At 43.7% G+C, this 20114-nt stretch overlaps 1 protein-coding gene and 1 long non-coding RNA gene across 5 annotated transcripts in view; one reads left to right on the top strand and one right to left on the bottom strand.

Annotated features, from left to right (window-relative positions):
* Positions 1-14780, bottom strand: part of CTDSPL (CTD small phosphatase like) — an 86643-nt gene extending 71863 nt beyond the window's left edge. Inside the window, exon 1 of one of the 3 annotated variants that reach the window (XM_005509118.3) lies at positions 14164-14780. In XM_005509118.3, the coding sequence (XP_005509175.1) occupies positions 14164-14239 (76 nt within the window). In that variant the 5' untranslated portion in view covers positions 14240-14780. The remainder of the gene's footprint in view (positions 1-14163) is intronic. The other 2 variants (XM_005509119.3, XM_005509120.3) reach the window with 2 other exon arrangements.
* Positions 14781-15284: 504 nt separating this feature from the next.
* On the top strand, positions 15285-19114 carry LOC110363720 (uncharacterized). Of its 2 annotated transcripts, none has more exons than XR_010469917.1 (4): positions 15285-15535; positions 15671-16344; positions 17242-17333; positions 18756-19114. It is a non-coding gene; the product is annotated as an uncharacterized LOC110363720 (long non-coding RNA). The 2 variants fall into 2 exon arrangements; XR_010469916.1 differs by having other exon boundaries at positions 15304-15535; positions 15671-15841.
* Positions 19115-20114: the final 1000 nt, after the last annotated feature.

Below are 20114 nucleotides of genomic sequence, written 5' to 3'. Positions count from 1 at the left end.
GAAAGTCTAAGTCAAATGAAATTTATAGGGAAAAAAATAATATAAACAGTCTTATTTCTAAGAGCTATAAATATTTAATTTTGCTATCAGTGCAGAAAATTTACACTTCTCCTGAAAATACATGTTAAAAGTATACCAGTTCTTTTAACGGGATGCAAACTTTGGACTTCAGGATGCAAATTTTGGAGCTCTTTTTTTCCTTAGCCGTACCATGGACTATCAACAAGTTGAATCCAGTCAGAATCCCACTTAAAACACTCACATATGCGCGATCTCTCCTTTCCCTCCACAACAGGGCCCTGTTTCTTTCCACAGAGGCCTTAGCGACCACCCAGATGAATCTTCTTCCCTTTCCATATTGATTTCCCTTTAATGCTACAAACTTCAGGGAAATAAAAGTTTCCAACAAAGCCTTTTCATGAATAACTATGCAAAGGGCCATGATATTGCAAATATACTTCTTTAATTAGAGCAGATTCTGTGGAAATGTTGAAGGGTAAGCATATAAAAGTGTTGGTGGCACTCACTCGGGAAGCCAGCTGGCAAAAATCCAGAGAAGGAATTACAAAAGGCGATACTTTATCAAATTCAGTCGCAGCATTTTCCAATGGGACATTTGTTAACATCCTATAGAAACTGCGAAAACCATCAGAGAGGCCCCGGGAATAATGCGGCCTTTCCATAACCCTCTATATTGTTCTCCCTGCTGCGTAACAGACACAAGAAGTTTCTCTACAGAGGCAAAACAACGAGGTCCTGCTGATGCTGAGATTGGGTTTGCCGCTGTGGAATACAGTAATATAACTTCAGCGTGACACAAATCGCAATTTAAATACACGGCCTGGAGTTTATCAGTGAGTGAACTTCGCAAGTCTTGCCTAAATGACTGATTAAATTCAGCCGGGTGTTTTGGCTTTGGAAGCTGCAGCACGGATGGACTCGCCCGGCTGAAGCGCCACGTTACCTAACGCTGCTCAGAGGCTTTCAAGACCCAAAAGCCTGTTTTAACAACCACCCCCAACGCTGCTAAACTTAGAGAAGCAGAACACCACCAACAACTGCTGCATTTTTCTTTTTGCCAAGTTTTCCCTGTTCTTCTCCTCCTCTGGAGAAGACAAGCTAACACTAAACAGGGGGATTCTGCAAGACCGTATCCCCGGTTACATCTCAGCACAGCCAAATGTCAGAACTGTGTGACAGGACTGTCAGATTTGGATTTTGAACTCAATTCCACCTGTCAGAGGCTGGAACAGCTCTGCTATGGGGACAGGCTGGGCTTGTTCAGCTGGAGAAGGCTCCAGGGAGACCTTATTGTGGCCTTTCAGTGCTTAAAAGGGACCTGTAAGAAAGATGGGGACAGACTTTTTAGCAGGGCCTGTTGTGACAGGACAAGGGGTGACAGTTTTAAACTAAAGGAGGGGAGATTCAGGCTGGACATGAGGAAGAAATGTGTTACAATGAGGGTGGTGAGAGCCTGTCCCAGGTTGCCCAGAGAGGTGGTAGATGAACCATCCCTGGAGACATCCCAGGCCAGGCTGGACGGGGCTCTGAGCAACCTGAGCTGGTGAAGATGTCCCTGCTCATGGCAGGGGTGGCACTGGATGACCCTTAAAAGTCCCTTCCAACCAAAAATATTCTATGATCTTTGCACACAGACAAGCACAGAGGTCAGAAAAAAACTCTGCACGCTTCATTTGCTGTTACCAGAGTCAACAGGACACAACTCATGTCACCCTAAAGCAACAGTGCAGTCAACTGCATCCTACAAGAACCTGTGCTTCCTCCACCAATTATTAAAACAAACCCACCTTATTTACATGCACAAATGACAAAACCACATTAATTTTTATTGCGTATCAGAGATTTTTTTTTTTTTAAATAAAATAAAGGAAAAAATATTCAAACACACTGAACAAAATGGAAGGAAAATTCTCCCATTCCTGACCACCTGGCAACAAACAGCAACACTGCCATTTTTTCAGATGTGAAAGCATTTCCAGCATTGCTTGCAACAGCTCAAGTATTAGACTGAAAAAGTTATACCAGATAGTGAAGATTGGCATTATTTAGGACTCCTCCACGCAAGGCAAATGACTGTACTTAAAACCCCAGTGACGGCAGAACGCCCTGTTTCTAAGAGAAACAGCCTGAAAGACGAGCAGTGTCTCGAACAACAGGAACAACAGCACATCTGGCTCAGCTTCTCCTCCAAAAGGACTGAAATGCTGACAGCAATACGCAGGTGGCATTTGTGAATAAACACAGAAAACAAATCAGTCAGCAATGTTCGCAATGAGCAGCAAGCGTGGGGGCACCTCCTGGCTCTACAAAATAATGATACGTGGCCCTCCCGGTGATCAAAAGTGCCACATTTGGCCACTTGGACAGAAAGGTGGGTTATGGTTTAGAAGCACATCGGTGTGGTTTCTTGTGACTGTTCCAAGGGCTGGATTTAACCTTTGGGAAGTGATATGGCATTCAAGACCCGCCTGGACACCTTCCTGTGTAACCTCATCTGGGTGTTCCTGCTCCATGGGGGGACTGCACTGGATGAGCTTTCCAGGTCCCTTCAACCCCTGACATTCTGTGATACGAATAGACGCGATGCTCTCCCAAGGGAAGGGTGCTGGTGCTCAGTTCTACCTACAAATTGCCAAAGTATCATCAGCTTAAGCATCCAAGTCCTCCATAATTTTTTCTTGAAGAATTAAAACCTGACTTCTCTAATAAATACTCAATGCTTCCTTTCACTAGAACACAAATCAAGAATTCAACGCGTTCACATTCAACTTTTTTTGCTCGTTTTTATGACTATTTCACATGCAAGACAACTGTTTATCGAGATGTTAACCCACGCAGACTTCACAAAGAAAACACTAGAATTTATAGGTGTTTTACAACTTAGTAAACTTGGGATTTACTAATAAAAAGTGTTTCTGAATACCGGGTCCAAACAGTAACCTTATCACGCTAGGAAGATATTCAGTGTTTATTTCATTCCAGCACAAAATAAATGTTTGGGTGCTTTCTACAGCAAAATAGAAAGCAAAACCAAAAGTGCTTTCAAAGACTTACTTACTGGACTTGGTGGTTATTTCCACAATTGCAACATTTTATCAGCTCTGTAACTGAACATCTAAGATACGGATGCACATATGGTCTTAATTAAAGCAAGAAATCCTCTTTACTCCTGCAAAACGCTTTGTAACAGCCAGACTAGCACCTCAGCAGCCATTCAAAAGGTCAACACTAGGAACCTGTTGTCCAGCCCAAGTGATTATCAATTCAAAACTGTGTCATTATTGCCCAAAATTAAAATCTTTAGTGATCTTAATAGCGGAAAATAAAAACATTTGTTACTTGAAGGCCGCAATACAAACACCACTTACAGCGGGACTTAAGAAATCATACAAAACACTTGCAAAGGTTTTTTTAGTTAAAGAGCAGCATATATTGGGCTGACAGTCCCTTAGAAATAGTTAAGGACAAAGCCATACATTATTGGTTTTGTTTTCCCGCCTTGACTCCACCTGGTAATTTAAAGTGGCCATTACAAACATTTTACTTCAATCTTGCACCATTATAAAGGAAGAATAAAACAAACAAGCACTCTGGTAAGCAGAAGGTTCATTACTGTTTGCTGAAAAAATAATGATTTTTTAACCTACAGACTTAGCAAATTATGCAAAGTGAATTCCAACCCCCTCCTATCCGCAGCATTGAGAATAAACAAAGCCTAAACTAAACAGATATTTACCCTTCCACGTTGAATTCAGAACTATCTCAGCATATCCTGCGATGAGTCAGCCCAGCCGTATTTTACTCTTATCTTCCTTCTGTACCCATTTCCAAAACAAAACCAGTGCTACTTGTGTTTTAGTCCAAACACTACTCAAACAAACGCATCTCCTTGTAGGCTAAAGTCCCACTTTCTCAAGGGCTGGAGTGTGTTTTGTACAGACCGAGTGCCAGCTTATCTTGCTAGAAATCCTCCTACCACCATCACACGGTTGTCCCTGAAGATTTTCAGCACTAGGTTTCTTTTCACAGCTTATATCCCTGCTATTATTCCTACATTGGTTGGAAAAGGCCCTCAAGGTTATCAGGTCCAACCATTAACCCAACCCTGGCACTAAATAACCTAATAACCTGATCTCTGCATCTTTTCAACCCCTCCAGGGCTGGTGACTCCAGCACTGCCCTGGGCAGCCTGTTCCAATGCCCGACAACCCTTTCCATGAAGAAATCTCTCCTAATATCCAATTCTTCCTTTCTCTTTAGGACAACTGCTGAAAGGACACCTCAAACAGAAATTATGAAGCGAAACCTCCTCCTGATCTCATCTTTTCTGTTGTCACCAAGTGTCACTCTGCATCCCATGGAAACAGTCCCTCAGTGACACATCCAGGGGCACCTGGTCCTTCGGAATCTACTGAAGTCACTTCTTGCATCTGCAGGTTTTGTCTGAAAGCTCATTTTTCTCCTTTTAATAATGTTACAGCTCCATAACATGAGACAGTAACAGCATTTAGTTATTATGTTTAAGATAAACAACTGCTTGATTTAAAGGTATTGAAAAGAATCCATCACTGGCGAAACAACTGATGTAGTGACATGTTTAAAACCACTCTGCTCTCGGAGCTCACTCACCTGTCAGAATTATACTAAACAGGTAATTTATAACAAAATGCAGCAGTAACAGTACAAGTAAATACAAGAATAAGACCTGGACACATTCCTGTTTCAAAACTGCCAAGTTTGATTCCTCCTTTTTATTCCCCCCTCATTTTTATCCTTGTTCTGTCATGAGATGGTTACAAAAGTGGTGGCAACTGTTGGGCACCAACAAATCTGAAATCCTCATAGAAAGGAAAACCCACCACTATCCTAATACTACCAGTGAATGTTCTTTGTATAATAGTAATATTAGTTTAGTGGTGTGTCTAAGTTGTCAGTATCCTTTCTAACATGGACAGCAAGAATCTACTGAAGCGTTTCAGATTCCTTATGGAGCAGGAAAAACACGCATTTGTATTTCAGAGCACAGTTTGCATGAAACTGACAGTTTTATCCTGATAATCTAAAGCCAGAAACAGTCGAGTATTCAATCCACTCTGACATTAATAAGGACATTTCTTGGGTTTTTTTAGGTTTCACTTTCCTTCTCCATCACACTCCAGCACTGCCTTGACATCTTTAATCCCGACACAAGGCGGAATCTTCCAGAAACACACAAGATTATGAAATGTGAGGAAAAAGGAGTCGCACAACTACGGCCTCATGATAAACCTGATTAAACAAATCCACTTAGAATCTCATCCCATTGTGGGTACGCACAGACGCAAATTGTTTTACAGTTCTGTTGTAAACCACCCCCTTCTGGGACTGTTCAATTCATGTCAATGTGTAATTAGCAAATGAATTGCACTGTAGATTGCATTCAGTATTCTTTTTTTTCCCCTTTAATTCCCCACCTCCCACTTCCAAAACTCTCAAGTCATTTTCAACTTACTGATTCTCAACAAAATCAGCTTCATATCATTAAAAGTCATGAGATTGTAAAGATGTTTTCCCCTCCCTTCCCCTACTGACGGGTGACACACAATTCACACGCTGACATACAATCAGTGCCTTTATATTATGTTCCAGTACCTTCATAAGGTCCCTTTTACCATAATAAATGCAAATTGCTGTCAGTTAACCCCCTTTAGGAATTGTCAGATTAACTATTTTGGCAACTGTACCTTCTCAAGGATTGCGCCAGGTCACCTGTAGGATAAATAAGTAAATTCCTCCTTTTACCCCAATAGGATGTTCTGAGTTAATTCCGAAGCTGTGGAAATAGCCCTGGCGTACTTAGGCTATTTTATTTGTTATTTTTCATGCAGCTCCTCCCTTAAAATGCAGCACAACATTCACTCAAAGGTTTTTAAGCATTTGTTATGACGAAGAAATGAACATCTTGGGTTTATGAAGCAGAGCTGCTGTAAGGCAGCGGTGACCCTGTATCAGACACAGGATCAAGACCTTCCTAAATTCTAACAGGGACTTAAACATTTAGAATGTCTCTCCTGATCTTATGCTATTTTAGCCACTTGGGCGGGACTTAGTAAATTCTAGCTTTAGTTTACAAGAAGTCCCATAAGCCTTTTTTAATTTGCAATGTTTTTATGAAGGTTTATTGATGCCGAGATCCCTTATAACCATAAAAGTTCCTTTCTCTCCAGGTGGTAAATATTGGATCTTGTGCTTGGCTGAAGTGAATATAAATGATTAAACATCTTCTAGGAACGCGTCAAATATTGACCACACTTTTCAGAATAGATACTCCTATCTCCACCATGACTAGGAAATATCGTCGATCCACAGCTCAAGCAAACCTTAGACTGCAAAACACCTTCAAAACCTCCGCTCATTATTCTCAACTTCACCAAACCTTTCTGACAATTAGATCCCCAGTAATCACGTATACGTGAATTCACAGGTATCTAATGATGGTATGTAAATATTCAAACATGTATATACAAATCAGCTCTTCCAGACAAAAAGCATGCAAATTGTTAAACGCATGGTTGGAATAACTATGTATAAAATTAACACCTTCATAAATATTCTTTTAATATTACTTCAGAGAATATGTGTTTATTCATCTACATGTCCACTGTAATATTGTTCATAGTGGCAGAATTTCTTTCTGACAAGTGTGAAGATGGAAAACTAGTCCATCTACCCCAAAAAGAGCTGGAGATACATCTCTGACTCCCAAAGGCCGGGAAAGGACCAGGCTTTGCCAATCATCGATAAACAGGAAAGTTTAAAATGCCCCCGCTGGTCATAGTGGCCAAGGAAACAACGAGATAAGTTTTACTGCGAATTCTGCTGGGAATCCCCGAGGCCAAGTCGGGAAGCAAAAGTTGGGGGAGAGCACGGAGGGGAATAAAAATCAATAGATCACTTTCTACCAAGAAAATCCAGAGGTTCTGCAGCAATAGCAGAAAACAACGGGCAGACCCGGCTGAGCTGTTATGAGAGATGACTTGACTTTAAACAAAACCATCAATATACAAACGGTAACCTCAGCTCGACACTCACGAAATAGTTGTTTCCTACAAAACCGCCCTGAATTTTTGTAAACATTTTAAAAAGTTGCATACACAGTAGCTTTTGACACATCAGACACCCTTCATTTGGGTTGCTCTTCTATACAAAATACAGCCTGCAGGATCTTATTTGCCCATCTGTCAGGCTTTAAATATACTAATAAAGGCTCACAAGAGAGTAATAGTTCTTCCTTGCATAAAGAAATCAGCAAAAAACCCTCTCATTTAAAAAAACACTGCATCCTTACACTCAAAGTCTACCATATATTCCTTCAGATTTAACTCCCAATAAATTTTCTACATAATAGAATTCCAGTTTCTAGGACAGCCAATCATTTTTAATAACGGGGTTTTCTTTTTTTATAAATCACGCTTTATTATCTTGTACAAAGGAAAATAAGCTGCAGCACTTCCATGCAAGTGATCAATTTGATAGCACACTGAATAAATCCTACAAATGTAGCCCAACACCACGCACAGAACTCCCTCTGCTCACTGGACTGAAGTTGTATTTTCACTGTTACCCACTATGTTACACAGTAGCAGCTGCTACTCAGAGCACTCGACTATATAGGACTCACTTTGGTGTTTCTATCTCACAGCAAACGTTCCAGAAACACAAAAAAGGTCAAAACTATACCGCAGTAGACCACGTGAAGCATATTTTTACTTGGATCTATTTAGATGCTACTTACACCATCTGCATTTGTCACATCTATGTCCATTTTACACCTTAACCTCTCCAAGTTAAAAATAAAGCCAGGTCCCACCAAACTCTGGCAAAAGTAGAACTTACAGAAGAGTAATATTTGGTCTTTAAATATCTAACTAGGCTTGCTCATTAGGTCTATCTTCCCTTCTCTTATTTCATCATCGAAGATTCCTGCTTATTTCTGGATATACTTATGAACTGGGATATAGGAACACATACAACCACCCAACCAGGTGGACACAGACCCATCCACTTCATTAGGAGAGCAAGAACTGTCCAGGAGCAGGATGGAAAGGTCAGAGCAGTTTGGGAGTCCATAACAGACCCTAAATCTATCCCCCCCGCCACTATCAGTCCCCATATGGGCTCAGCAGCTCTCAAGCCAGGAGCTGGTACCCTCTGCTGTCCCTCAAACAGGCAGGAGCACTTGGACACCAAAATGATCCGAAGGAGGACATGAGGACAGGCTGAGAGAGTTGGGGTGTTCAGCTGGGGAAGAGAAGCTGTGGGGAGACCTTATTGCGGCCTTTCAGTGCTTAAAAGGGGCCTGTGAGAAAGATGGGGACAGACTTTTTAGCAGGGCCTGTTGCAATAGGACAAGGGGTGATGGTTTTAAACTAAAAGAGGGGAGATTCAGGCTGGACATGAGGAAGAAATGGTTTACACTGAGGGTGGTGAGAGCCTGTCCCAGGTTGGCCAGAGAGGTGGTAGATGAACCATCCCTGGAGACATCCCAGGCCAGGCTGGACGGGGCTCTGAGCAGCCTGAGCTGGTGAAGATGTCCCTGCTCATGGCAGGGGTGGCACTGGATGAGCTTTGGAGGTCCCTTCAACCCAAACTATTCTGTGATTCTAGGATTCTTCTCCTTCCCAGCCCTACGTTCATCCACAAGACATGTCCCCTGGGCAGGGAGGAGGAGGAGGAAGGACAAGCCACATCTTCCCCTCCTGATCCACACAGTGGGTAAAAACCTAAGGAAGAATGTAGAGAGTCAGGCCTATCTTTGCTTCTCCTATTTTTTTTTTTTTTAAAAGAAAATGTTAAATCTTGTGGACAGAAACACTTCACAAATAATTCGAAGTAATCCATCCGAAATTCTCCATTGGGTAGGGTTGAATAACGGACAAATTCCCTCCCCAAGTTCACGTTTCCAAATCCAGGATTGCCTGAAACTGGATTCTTAATGGAAAAATGCAATACTAAGCAACAACCATGGTGGTCACCGCCAATAGCTCTTCCAACTCAAAAGTTAGAGGAAAACAAGAGGTGTACTTGCTGACACATCAAATATTTAAGATGCAACACGCATACAAATCGCAGGCTAGAACTAATTTGCAACCATTTTCACATTCGAACGATGACTTTTACAAGATAGTAAAACTCATAAATCAAGCGTTCCACGAGGGAAAAACAAGCTTGGCCCAGTTCAACCCACCTACCAGGCAAATGGGAACGACCTCACCCACCACCGCCAACCCAAGGAGGGAGTTTCATTCCTCTCAGCTTTCGCTTCCTCAGTATTTTAGTTCCATATCACTTTATGGAAACAAAGCACGGACCCGTTATCTGGAGCCTTATTTGCACCGTTCCCATTAAATTCTGAAAGACGACGTGTGGCGTCGATCACGCGGCATTTGCCCGATTATCTCAGAAAGCAGTATTTGCATTTCTGAATACGGAATTGACAAAATGTAGGTCGACTTCAGGGGTTTTTTTTAAAGGCATTTTAAACTTCTGAACACTTTATTTAAATCACTGCATTAAAGCAAATGTGAATTTGAGATGACACGCGCTATGAAGAACTGATAATGCTGCAGCTTATAGACATGGACTGAATATTGGGTATTCATGAAAATTACCATTCATGTTGCTGTCAACCCCGTTCAGTTTAACTGCTCCCCTAAATCAAACCTTGGGTTACTACAGGTTACTACGGCCTCCCTAGAACATAAAACCTACTGTATGGTTCCTCTGGTTTCATGTAACAACTATGTCATTAGTTAATGATTTAAAATTTTACCCTCTGTGAGCAATTCACATTCCAATGTAGTGCTGAAGTGGTTTCCACATCCTTTTTTCCTTAATGCTGCTTGGAAGTTGAAATTCTGAAGTTAATATTTTAAAAATGTGTTGAGATAATGTCTCAGGAATATTAAAATATCATCCAGTGCTCTGAAACTTGATGATCTAATGGCAAATAATATTCTTAATATTTTCAAAACGCTTTTTATTGAAGATACACTTAAAGACACTTATTTTGGGTTTTATCCTGAGATCTTAAGAACTTGTTAATTTAAACAATAACAAATACGGGTCTTATTGCTGCTTGTTTCTGATATTATTTGAAAGAAAACAAGGCAAAAAAGTTTGCAAAAACATCCTCAGGGAACTACACCGTTCATTAAAGAAATAGAATGGTTTAGGTTCCACTGTGAACCTTCTCCAAACAATTTAAAGAAAATACACTTCTGTAAGGGCACTAAAACGTTCAGTTACTCTAAACAGCTGAAAATAGACGCTCAAGCTGACAAATTTTGTAGAAGTCAAGAAAGATGCATCTGAAGAGATAAAAACCAGCACCACAACCTGAAGGATCCGGCACCTGGAGAAGGACTCGACTATTTTTATGCTACCGCTCAACCTGGCACATGGAAACTGCCAAGACTTTGCATCGGTTACGGGGATCGAATTAAGACACGTAGGTTAAAAATGGACATTCGCTTGTTTGGAAGTTACCCATCCACGATCACACCCTCCGCGTGTCGCTCCCTGCAGAGACCTGTCAGCACCGCACTGTTTTCTGTAGATTTAACTGTATAGATTTCACATTAGGGGGTCACTGTTCTACTAATTAATAAGAATAAATGCCTTCATTCTAAAATAAACGGTTGATTTTATCTGCAGAACTGATAATACTGAGACTCAGATTTTCAGTTGGATAGTTTTTCTTTATGTGTTTTTCTCAGTTGCTCACATTTATCGCTGATACAACAAACCCCTTTTCACACACATAACTTGAAATTAAAATAGCGACTTAAGAGCCTTGTTAACGCTTCCAATTTCCAGAAGCACCAAATGACCACAACACAAAGTATTTCTGTGAAGAACTACTGTTTGCATGACTTTAAAAACTAACAGGATATTAAATTCTCCACTAATTCAGTGCTCAAAATACATTTAATCACCTACGTATCATTTCCAATAGGGAGAATGCATGTTTCTATTTCCCAGAACTAATTTAATGCCGCAGGTGGGGACCAAAATCCTCCAGGGGCACGAACACTACGGGCAATTGGGAGCAAACACTATAACACCAATAAAATACGATTGTAGCAACTTTCCATGCTCAGCTTTCCTCCTGACAAATACAGTGCACCACCGTGTGGCAACATATTAGGGAATGGTTCTTGTACCAAGATCTGGTTTTTTCCACCTTCTGAATTGTTAACATTTAGTTTTAACAGTAAAAAATTCAGTCTTAATGTTAATAAGCTTCTGTTTAACAAGTTGTGACAGCTTCCCCTATGCAAAAAGCTATTTTTTCATACATCTGGATTAGCAAGAAACTATTTGTGTGGGTTTATTTGTGAAACGCAGTTATTTAGCTAAAAACAGCGCTGCCCCGTGAGCAGAGAACAGCTCTGTTCATGCCAAATGCGCTCCCTTGCACAAGAGAAATTGAGCATAAGCATATACTGTAAGTCAGGCTCCTTTTAAAGCATAAATACACTTTAAAAAACCCCAAAACAACAAGCTAAATGCTGCATCATAGATGATTAAAAGCTTAAAAAAACCTTGGAAAAAATAATAAGAATCAACCGCTTCAAGGTATACACATGAATTATTGAGCAGTTGCTCAGCTACTGTAAAACTGCTTCTCTCGAGCTAAACAAGAAAAATATCTATTTTTTTTCCACGAGAAACACCACCAGAAGGTCCCAAAAACCCAAAGAAAACTCAGACTCCGGAAGCCACTTAGTTCCCTGGAACATATTTCTGCAGCCAAACACTAAACTTGGAGAAGAAAAGGTAGTTCTTATTGCACTGGGCAGCCTTTGCTCACACAGTTCGGTGCTGTTGCAATTCCCTGTATTACAAAATTTCAGCAGCCAGGCTCCGGTGATTTCTGTGTTTGTTTAATAAAGAGTTAATTCATCAGGCCTTAATATATTTGTTAGCCATTTTGTAGGAACCCGAATTTGCGGCAAAGACTCGCTTTAAACATCAGTCTCGCAGCAAGAAGCTGATTGTATTCACCAGCTCGGCTTCGGGCTCTCTCGTAGCTCACCGGACCTAAAGCCTTTGCTAAAACTGTTAGGAAATCTAACAGAAAATGGGGTGATGTGATACGTGCCACAACGGAAGGCAGGGAGCAGGAGGAGTTTTCACAAGCTCTGCACCTGGAGCTGTGGGAAAACCTGTAGGAAAGAGCGAGGAGCCCGCGACCGAAAAACCTGCAATTCCTTTTCTGCAAAAGTTGTGATTCGAGTCTCGCCGCAGAGCACACCGTCAATCCATGCACTTTAACCACGTTAAATACATCAATCCAGCTCCTACACTGAGGCCATGCTGAAGTTTCCTCCCATCTCCAACTCCAACCACCCTCCCTCCCCTCTCCCCCAGCCCACCCTTGCGAACACGCAGCCCGAAAAGCCCCCGCTGTGCAATTAAGACCCTCGTGATTTTCTGCCCAAGACAAACCAATGGCAAGAACACAATGCACATTATGCAAGTTACTGCATAGTTATGCAAGTTAAATGGCACTTTTTTTTTGCTACGCGGCGTCGCTCGCTGGACTCTGAAGACACTTGTTTGATGTGGATGCTCGCTCGCATTTTGAGCTGTCAAATTTCCCTCTACTTGTCTCAACCGTTTGTTATTTATTTTTTAACACTAAAATTACAACCACCTGCTAACAACATTAACAAAGTCCTCACCGAACATCCAACAATATAGGCTGCTAAGACCACAACAACATCTGAGCACGGTATCACGTACGTCCGCTCCAAACCAGGAGGCATCGCAGGCAAAGCACCAGCACCTTGTTTATCGCCGATACCCCACGCTCGGCATTGCCAGAACGGAGCGAAGCATCAGCAATCTCTTGAGATAAACAAGGCCTCGCGGTGGAAGCATCACTTCACAAGTGATATGAATTAAAGAGGGCTACGTGAAAACTCCTGTACTGAGAAAAAAACCACACAATTTTTCGTTCAAACACCCCCCAACCTGATGGCTGTTTTTCTTTTTAATCTACCTCCTTCTGCAACCAGCGTTGGTGAGATGAGGAGACAGAGATTTCCCTCACAACCCTTCAGTCCAAAGTAACAGGGAGCAACTTCTCCAAGGATACAGGACCCCTCGCTATTTACAAGACAAGCCACACAAACATCGAAGCTTTCTGCATACTAAACACATCAATTTTCGGGGGAGATACACCAATCTACCCTTTTTAGAAGACCACTCGATGTCTATTACCAGGCAACACCACCACACGCTCTACTTCTAATTTCTGTCCTTTCTCCCCTTTTTACCAGCGCTGCCTGTACCAAAGCACGAACCCAACACCCAAATCACTTCCAAAATCCACACGCAGCTCCCCAGAACTGGAACCCCACCGCTCACCCCCCCTTTCCACTTACACCCCAAAACTCCTCCGAGCTTCCAAAAGGAAACAAGGTTAAGGGCAACCGTCAACCTCTGGACTTCGGAGGAGAAAGCAGCTCCTTTGGCCAGGCCAGATTCATCTTATTTTAGAGGAAAACGCAACCCAAGCGTGACGCCTTGCGCAATCAACAACTATTTATCTACCAAGTAAATAGAGCCAGCTTTTCAAAGTAGCCCGTGTTTCTTTCCCAGGCGCACAAGTGTCCTCCAACAAACCTGAGAGCTCCCCAGATTCTTAAATGCAAAGCCAGGGGACATAGAGGAAAACAAGGAGAAGTCACTATTATTATTATTTTTAAAAAAATCTTTAAAGCTAAGACTTCAAAACCTTCTGACACATGCAGAACTGGTATCCTTGAAGCAGGGCACAAAGTGACAACCTCACAAAGTCCTCAAGAGAGAGGAGTATTTTAATTTAAATAACTGATTAAACCTGATATTTAAACACCGTAACAAGTTCCCAGCTGCATCCCAGCAAAGCAGCTCCAGAGAGCTTCATGCAAATATCTTCCCCCCACAAAAGAAACAACCAAAAAACCACCAACCCCAACAAGCCCTCCTCTGTTCCCAGATTATACAGTGGCTGAAGAATGCAAGTTGCTACTACGTGCATTTTTAAGAAGCGATTTGCAGAAATTTAAAAGAAAAATAAACAAAAAAGGAGAAAGAGAGAAGGCTGCTCACCTTTATCCTGAGTGCAGGACAGGATCTCCTCCTCTTTGGGGTTAGTCACCTGGGTGATAATGGACGGGTTGTCCATGGAAACAGAGTGAGATTTCACCTGGCTATTTCCCTCCCGGAGGCAGGCTTGTGTGCGGGGGGGTGGGGAGGGGGGTTGTTTGTTTGTTTAAAAATCAATATGCAGATTTGTAGTTAAAAAAAATAATAATAAAAAACTCCTCCAGGAGCGAAGCCAAGCTGGGGTGGTGGGGGGGGGGGGCACCGCGCACAGGGGCCCCTCCGGTACCGCTGCCACCGCCGCCTCCAGGCGCCAAATCTCCACGGGGCGGGGGGGGGGAAGGCGAATCAACCCCCCCCCTTAACAAAAAATAATAAATAAGGACTCCAATTCACCCTTCCGGGAAGCCCTGGCAGCGCTCCCCCCGAGACCCCGCCGGAGCCGCCGCCTCCCGAGGCGGGGGAAGTGCCCCCGGCCCCTCCGCGCCGCCTCCCCCCCGCCTCACACCGCCTCCCGCATCCACCTGAGCCGCCCCGCGGGGCCTCCCCCGAGCGCGTCCCCCGGCACAGCCCCGCGCTCCCTACATACCCCCCCGCCGCCGCCCTCCTCCTCCTCCGCGCTTATCTCATCCCCGCGCCCCCTCACACCTCCCTCCCTCCCTCCCCCCCACCCCCCTTCCCGCGGGCAGCGCTGCGGGCTCGGCGGAGCGACGCCCGGGCCGCCCCCTCCTCCTCTTCCTCCCCCCTTTCCCGGGTCGCCGCTGCCGCCGTGCGCGGAGGGAAGCGCGGTGCGGAGGGGAGGAAGGGAGGGGAAAGGGGCCGAGCCGCCGCTGCGCGCCCCGGCCGCGCTCCCCGCGCTGCGCCACAGCCCCGTCGCCACCGCCGCCGCGCTCGCAGCCTGTCAGCCCGCCCGGCGCGGCCCGCGCCCCGCCCCGCTCCGCCCCCGCGCCGCGGGACGCTCCAACATGGAGGCGGGGAGCGGGCAGCGCCCGGGGCCGCTGCGCGGTAAACAACGGGGCGGGGCCACGGCGGGGGCGGGGCCACGGCGGGGGCGGGGCCACGGCGGGGGCGGAGACACAGGGGGCGGAGACACAGGGGGCGGGGCACAAGGGGCGGGGCCAGGAGGCTGTTGTCGTTGCGTACAAAAGGCTTTTCTCTCCGCCGCGGGGGGGCGGAGCCGGGGGCGGGGCCACAGGGAGAGGGCGTGGCCAGCCCTCCATGGCGGGGGAGCTGCCCGCGGGAGGCGGGAAAAGGCGTTAGCGCGTCACGTCCGTGCTCGGTGCTGTCCCGCGTCAGCGCTGGGCTGGTTTCCTTCAGAAACGGGTATAAACTGCCTGAGAAGGAGCTGCGGTTAATGAGGAGTGAAATATTTTCACAGGTGTTTTTTTTTGTTCGTTTTTTTTCTTTTTTCAGACGCGAGTGTGTCACTAGAAGGTACCGAGGGCAGCATGGCCAGCTTCTCTTAGAGAAAACACCCTTTAAATTTTTTTTTTAAATTATTTTCTTTTCCTAGAGCATCTTCGAAGGCTTCCCAGCAATTCCCAGCGCTGCTGTTCAGTGGCCACGTCAGGAGATGGATCCAGCTCCTCCCGCCCTTGCCCGGGGTCTGGGGCGCGATGGTGGGGAAGAAAAACCAGCTCCTCCGTGGGGCTGTCAGTGTCAAATTAAAAGGGTGAACCTTTAAGTAAGCGTGTTGGTGTTTTTCATGTAAATGAGGAATTGCAACCCCCTTTCCTAAAAAAACATATATTTCTAATGTATATACAAGCCTTTATTGCAACCTTGCTACAGAAGGGACAGATATCATTTTAAATTCCATTAACCAAGTTGAGGAAAGTCCTTCTGTAGCTGGCATGGACCCAGGCAGTGTGAATTGTAGTAATACTGGTTTCAACTCTCTTATTTTCCCTGAAAGAGAAAGCCACTGCCTGTCTGCATTTTTAAAATGTATATATAAATATGTATGTGGCTCTGAGCGGTTTTACCTAACGTTAGCAAAAATCCAGCATTTCGACCGCCAGGCTAGGTTGCAGAAATGAGCATTTAGTTTAATTCCAGCAGCAGCTGTTCTCATTGCGGTGCTTTCCCTTAAAGGGAGCCCAGCAGTGAGGAGTTTCTAGTCTGCGGTGATGCCACATCTACTTTCCGGGGAAAATTACTTGATTCTGGGGCTTTATTTCACTCTGGGTGAGTGTATTACGATGGTCAACACATTGAAACAAGTTGAAATTGCTGCATTTGTTTGACGTGGAAAAAGTCTTTCAAAACCTGGCTGTGTCTTCTCTCACAAAACTAACACTCCCTAAGCAGCCGTACATGCAGAGATACCTGTATGGCAAGTTTCTGGGACTTGATTTTTAGGTTTGCCCGTCTTGCTCTTATGACAAACGCTTTGCACAGGGAATGAGAGCGATGCCACTGCTTGCATCGCATCCAGTTGTGCAAGTCCCGACCTGCTGTTCAGCTTTGGCATCTCAAGAGGAGAGTCTCGCAGCTGCAAACAGTCCCTCGCAGGTTAGATCGGGCACAGATGAACAGGAGTTTGTACATGTCGGCTGATGGAATCCATCCTGCTACCCGTGCAGGTTGATAGCTCCTGCTCCTAAGATGTTACGAAGCTTTATCAGAGCGCTGACTGTGTTGTAATCCAGCAAGTGCTTGATCTTCTACCCGCCCAGGCACTGGAGGCATTTTTAATTATCTGTGGGTTGATTTGCATAGAAGCTTCTGCTGAAACAATAAATTCATACCTGTGTTATTATTGGGTATGAGTTTCTTTATCAACATTTGTATTTGGATAAACCGAAGGAGCTTCCTACTAGCGTTAAGACAAAGGGTTTGCTTCAGAGCAACTTTGAGAATCGTCCAGCTCCAAATACATCTTCAGTTCTGTGCAAGGAAAGGGCAATTATAACATGTGGTAGGAGAATCATAGAGTCATTTTAGTTGGAGTAGACCCTCAAGATCATCAATTCCAGCCATAACCTAAATTTAGCACTAAACCATGTCCCTAAGAACCTCATCTATACGTCTTTTAAACACCTCCAGAGAGAACATGTGTTCTACTGCCTCTTTTCTATGCAGGGATGAGGAGATACAAACATCTTGTTTGATGAAAAGCTCAACAAATACGATACTCACCTTGAGCCAACGTGTTATGCCTGTTTTAAATCTTGGTAAGATTGTTTTTGCAATTTATGACGTAAAACTGCGGACGAACAGCTCTCTGTTTATCACCTTATTGAGGAATTTTGTGCTTTAGTTTAGAGGGGGAACTGCTATTTATGGTGATACATAAAGTGGAAGTGGGGTGAAAAAACACGCCGGGGGGGACATCTCTCCCTGGGCTTGTCCCTTTGCTGCTGTGACACCACCTCCCTCACCCCTCCAGTCGAAGGTGAGGAGCAGAAAAGCCAAATATTGACAGCACGCTGGGAGCTGGAGAAAGTCCATGGGTGGAGCAACGGGGAACAGAACGGAAGTTTAGGAAGTTCAGCTGAACTTGTATTCCCATTCTTGTACCAGCTACAAGACAGAATCGAGCAATCCATACTGTTTCCTCTCTGCTTTTACCTCAGAGACACTGAATTTTGCACACTGTCTTCTATCTATGTTTCTTTACAAGCTATGTGAACTAAATCCTAAATAATCCCCTAGAACAAGTGAATGGTTTCATCTCCATGTTATGGAGAGGAGGTGGAGGTGCTGACAAAACAATACTTTGCAGGAAATTGCAGCACGATCTAGCAGGAGATTCAGGTTTTCATCATGACCCTTGACATCCCTCCTTGCCATTAAAACGTGTCCCCCTTTCAGTGCCATAGGATGTTTTATAACAGAGGGGCAAAACTGTTCTTTAGCAGAACTGTTCTACATTAAAAGGAAGCATTTATTTTCATTGATATCAGTGCAGTGAAGGCTTGACCCTGGGCCCACAGTGTGAGTTTTATCCTTGACTTTAATGGAAGAACAATCAAGGTCTCATGATATTACATCCTAAAGAAAGGAAAATACTGCAGTTTATATCAATAAGATAAATGTCTCATAGCGTAAGACGCTATATTCTTACAATAAGCAGCTTATTAGATTGATTAGATGTCTTCGCTTCAGCTATTAATCAGTTTTGGCAGCTGTTTATTGCTTTGTATACTTCAACATAATGAAGATTATTCCTTAATTATCTCATTGCAGTTCATTCATTGTTTCCTAAATAGTGCCATTACAATGGTAAATTGCCACAGTAAAACAGTGTCAATGCAAAGTTATGGAGTTCCCGTTTTATGATGCATTCATAAAGTAAAACCAACCTACTTTAAAAAAGTGAGCACAATCTACTTAAAACGTAGCTGTGATTTCAGCGCAGTGACCTGTTTGATGTGGCACAAGAGATTTTTGACGAGAAAACAACAGTGCATTAGGTGTGCTGGGACTCTGCTTTTGCCAAAGTAAAACACAGCGTATTCCGTTGGGATATATATGCATAGCAGAATTTATTAAACTAGTACTTCTCTGATCACATTCATTTTCACCAAATGCTGTGAATTCCAAAGATTTTGTGCCTTTGAGTAAGATGTATTTATTTCTTTTTGCCTGTGCAGAAAGAAATGGGAAAAGTCCAAGCAATACTCTAATTCAGAGGTTACTGTTGTCATTGCACAGAAGGACAGAAGAGTACCAAGTCAACCAGAAGATGATGGCTGCTTTTAGGATCATCTTCAGCACTGGAAGCAATGCAAAAATTAGCAGTTGCATAATAATTTCCACTCTAAGTCCCTTTTTCAGTCAACTGTAACTGTACCTAAGTTTAGCATTATGAGTCGCCTGTTTCAGGCTGAGTCGTTTGGGAGGAATCGGTATTACTGGCAAGTCGAGAAAGATTAACGAAACCCGCTTTCAAAAACTGTAACATCAATTGTCTCCCTTCTTGCTCCCCAATAAACGTTTTGTTGGGTAATAATCAATGTTTGGTTCTCGTTTTTTTTGTTGTTGTTTGTTTTTTTAATCCCCTTGACTTTTCACTGTGCATATCATAGTAGAAAATGTGTGTCCTTAGTCTGGGTTAAATTAGTGCCGAAGGTGAATGGGATTTTTATTAACAGGGACAATTTATGTTCAGCTCCAAATTCCTACAGCTTCCTAATCCAGAAACGTTCATTAAGGAACCCAGCTAAGATGAAGCCTGATTGTGCCAGATGCCAGACACCCACATGAGAAACGCTGCCTGAAAAGCGCTCAACCCAACATGACACAAACATATAATTAAAATGCCTGGCTGTGATTTTGGTACCGGGTTGAATTCAACCGATGACCAAGATGTGGAAGGCTCTGTAGAGCTCATCACCTGGTGACCTACAAGTGACATATCTGGTCCTCTCTAATTGCAAATGATGCACCTTTGCAAGATAGACTGCTTTTTTATATTTTAGCAAGCAACCAAATCATATTGCAGCCTTTTTAAAGATTAGTGAAGTCTGCCTTTCACTGGGTGTATTAGTTGCATCTTCTGCTTCATATGGTCAAGTTTAAACAGTGTCCTACAGCTCCAAGGTGCTCAGCAACATCTAGGAGCTGAAGGTGAGCTGCCACCAGAAGAGACATTGGCAAGAAAGTTCCCACTTAGTCAAAACCAGCTGACTCAAGGCAACTATTTCAATTCTTTAGCCTAAATAATTTGGCCTAAACCACGTAGAGCTTACTCTGAATTTTTCAGACTGCAGAAGCAATAGCACGGGGCCAGAAACAAACATTTAGGAGGCACCAGCAACTTCAAGTAGCATAATTGCTTGTCTATTTGCAGCCTTAGACCGGATCCACACTATGACTTTTTACTGTTGGTCAGAGGTGAGAGGTGGGAATCCTGTGTCGTCAAAGAACCGCAGCGGAGACATGACAGCAGCAGCAGGACTTTTCTGTTTCACTTGAGCACAGCGGTGGAATAGGATAAAACTTGTGGGTTT

This window comes from Columba livia, chromosome 2 (assembly GCF_036013475.1).
Source record: "Columba livia isolate bColLiv1 breed racing homer chromosome 2, bColLiv1.pat.W.v2, whole genome shotgun sequence".
In the NCBI taxonomy this organism is placed as follows: Eukaryota; Metazoa; Chordata; class Aves; order Columbiformes; family Columbidae; genus Columba; species Columba livia.
Note: the sequence above shows the minus strand (reverse complement) of the source record. Positions and strands in the feature narration are given on the sequence as shown.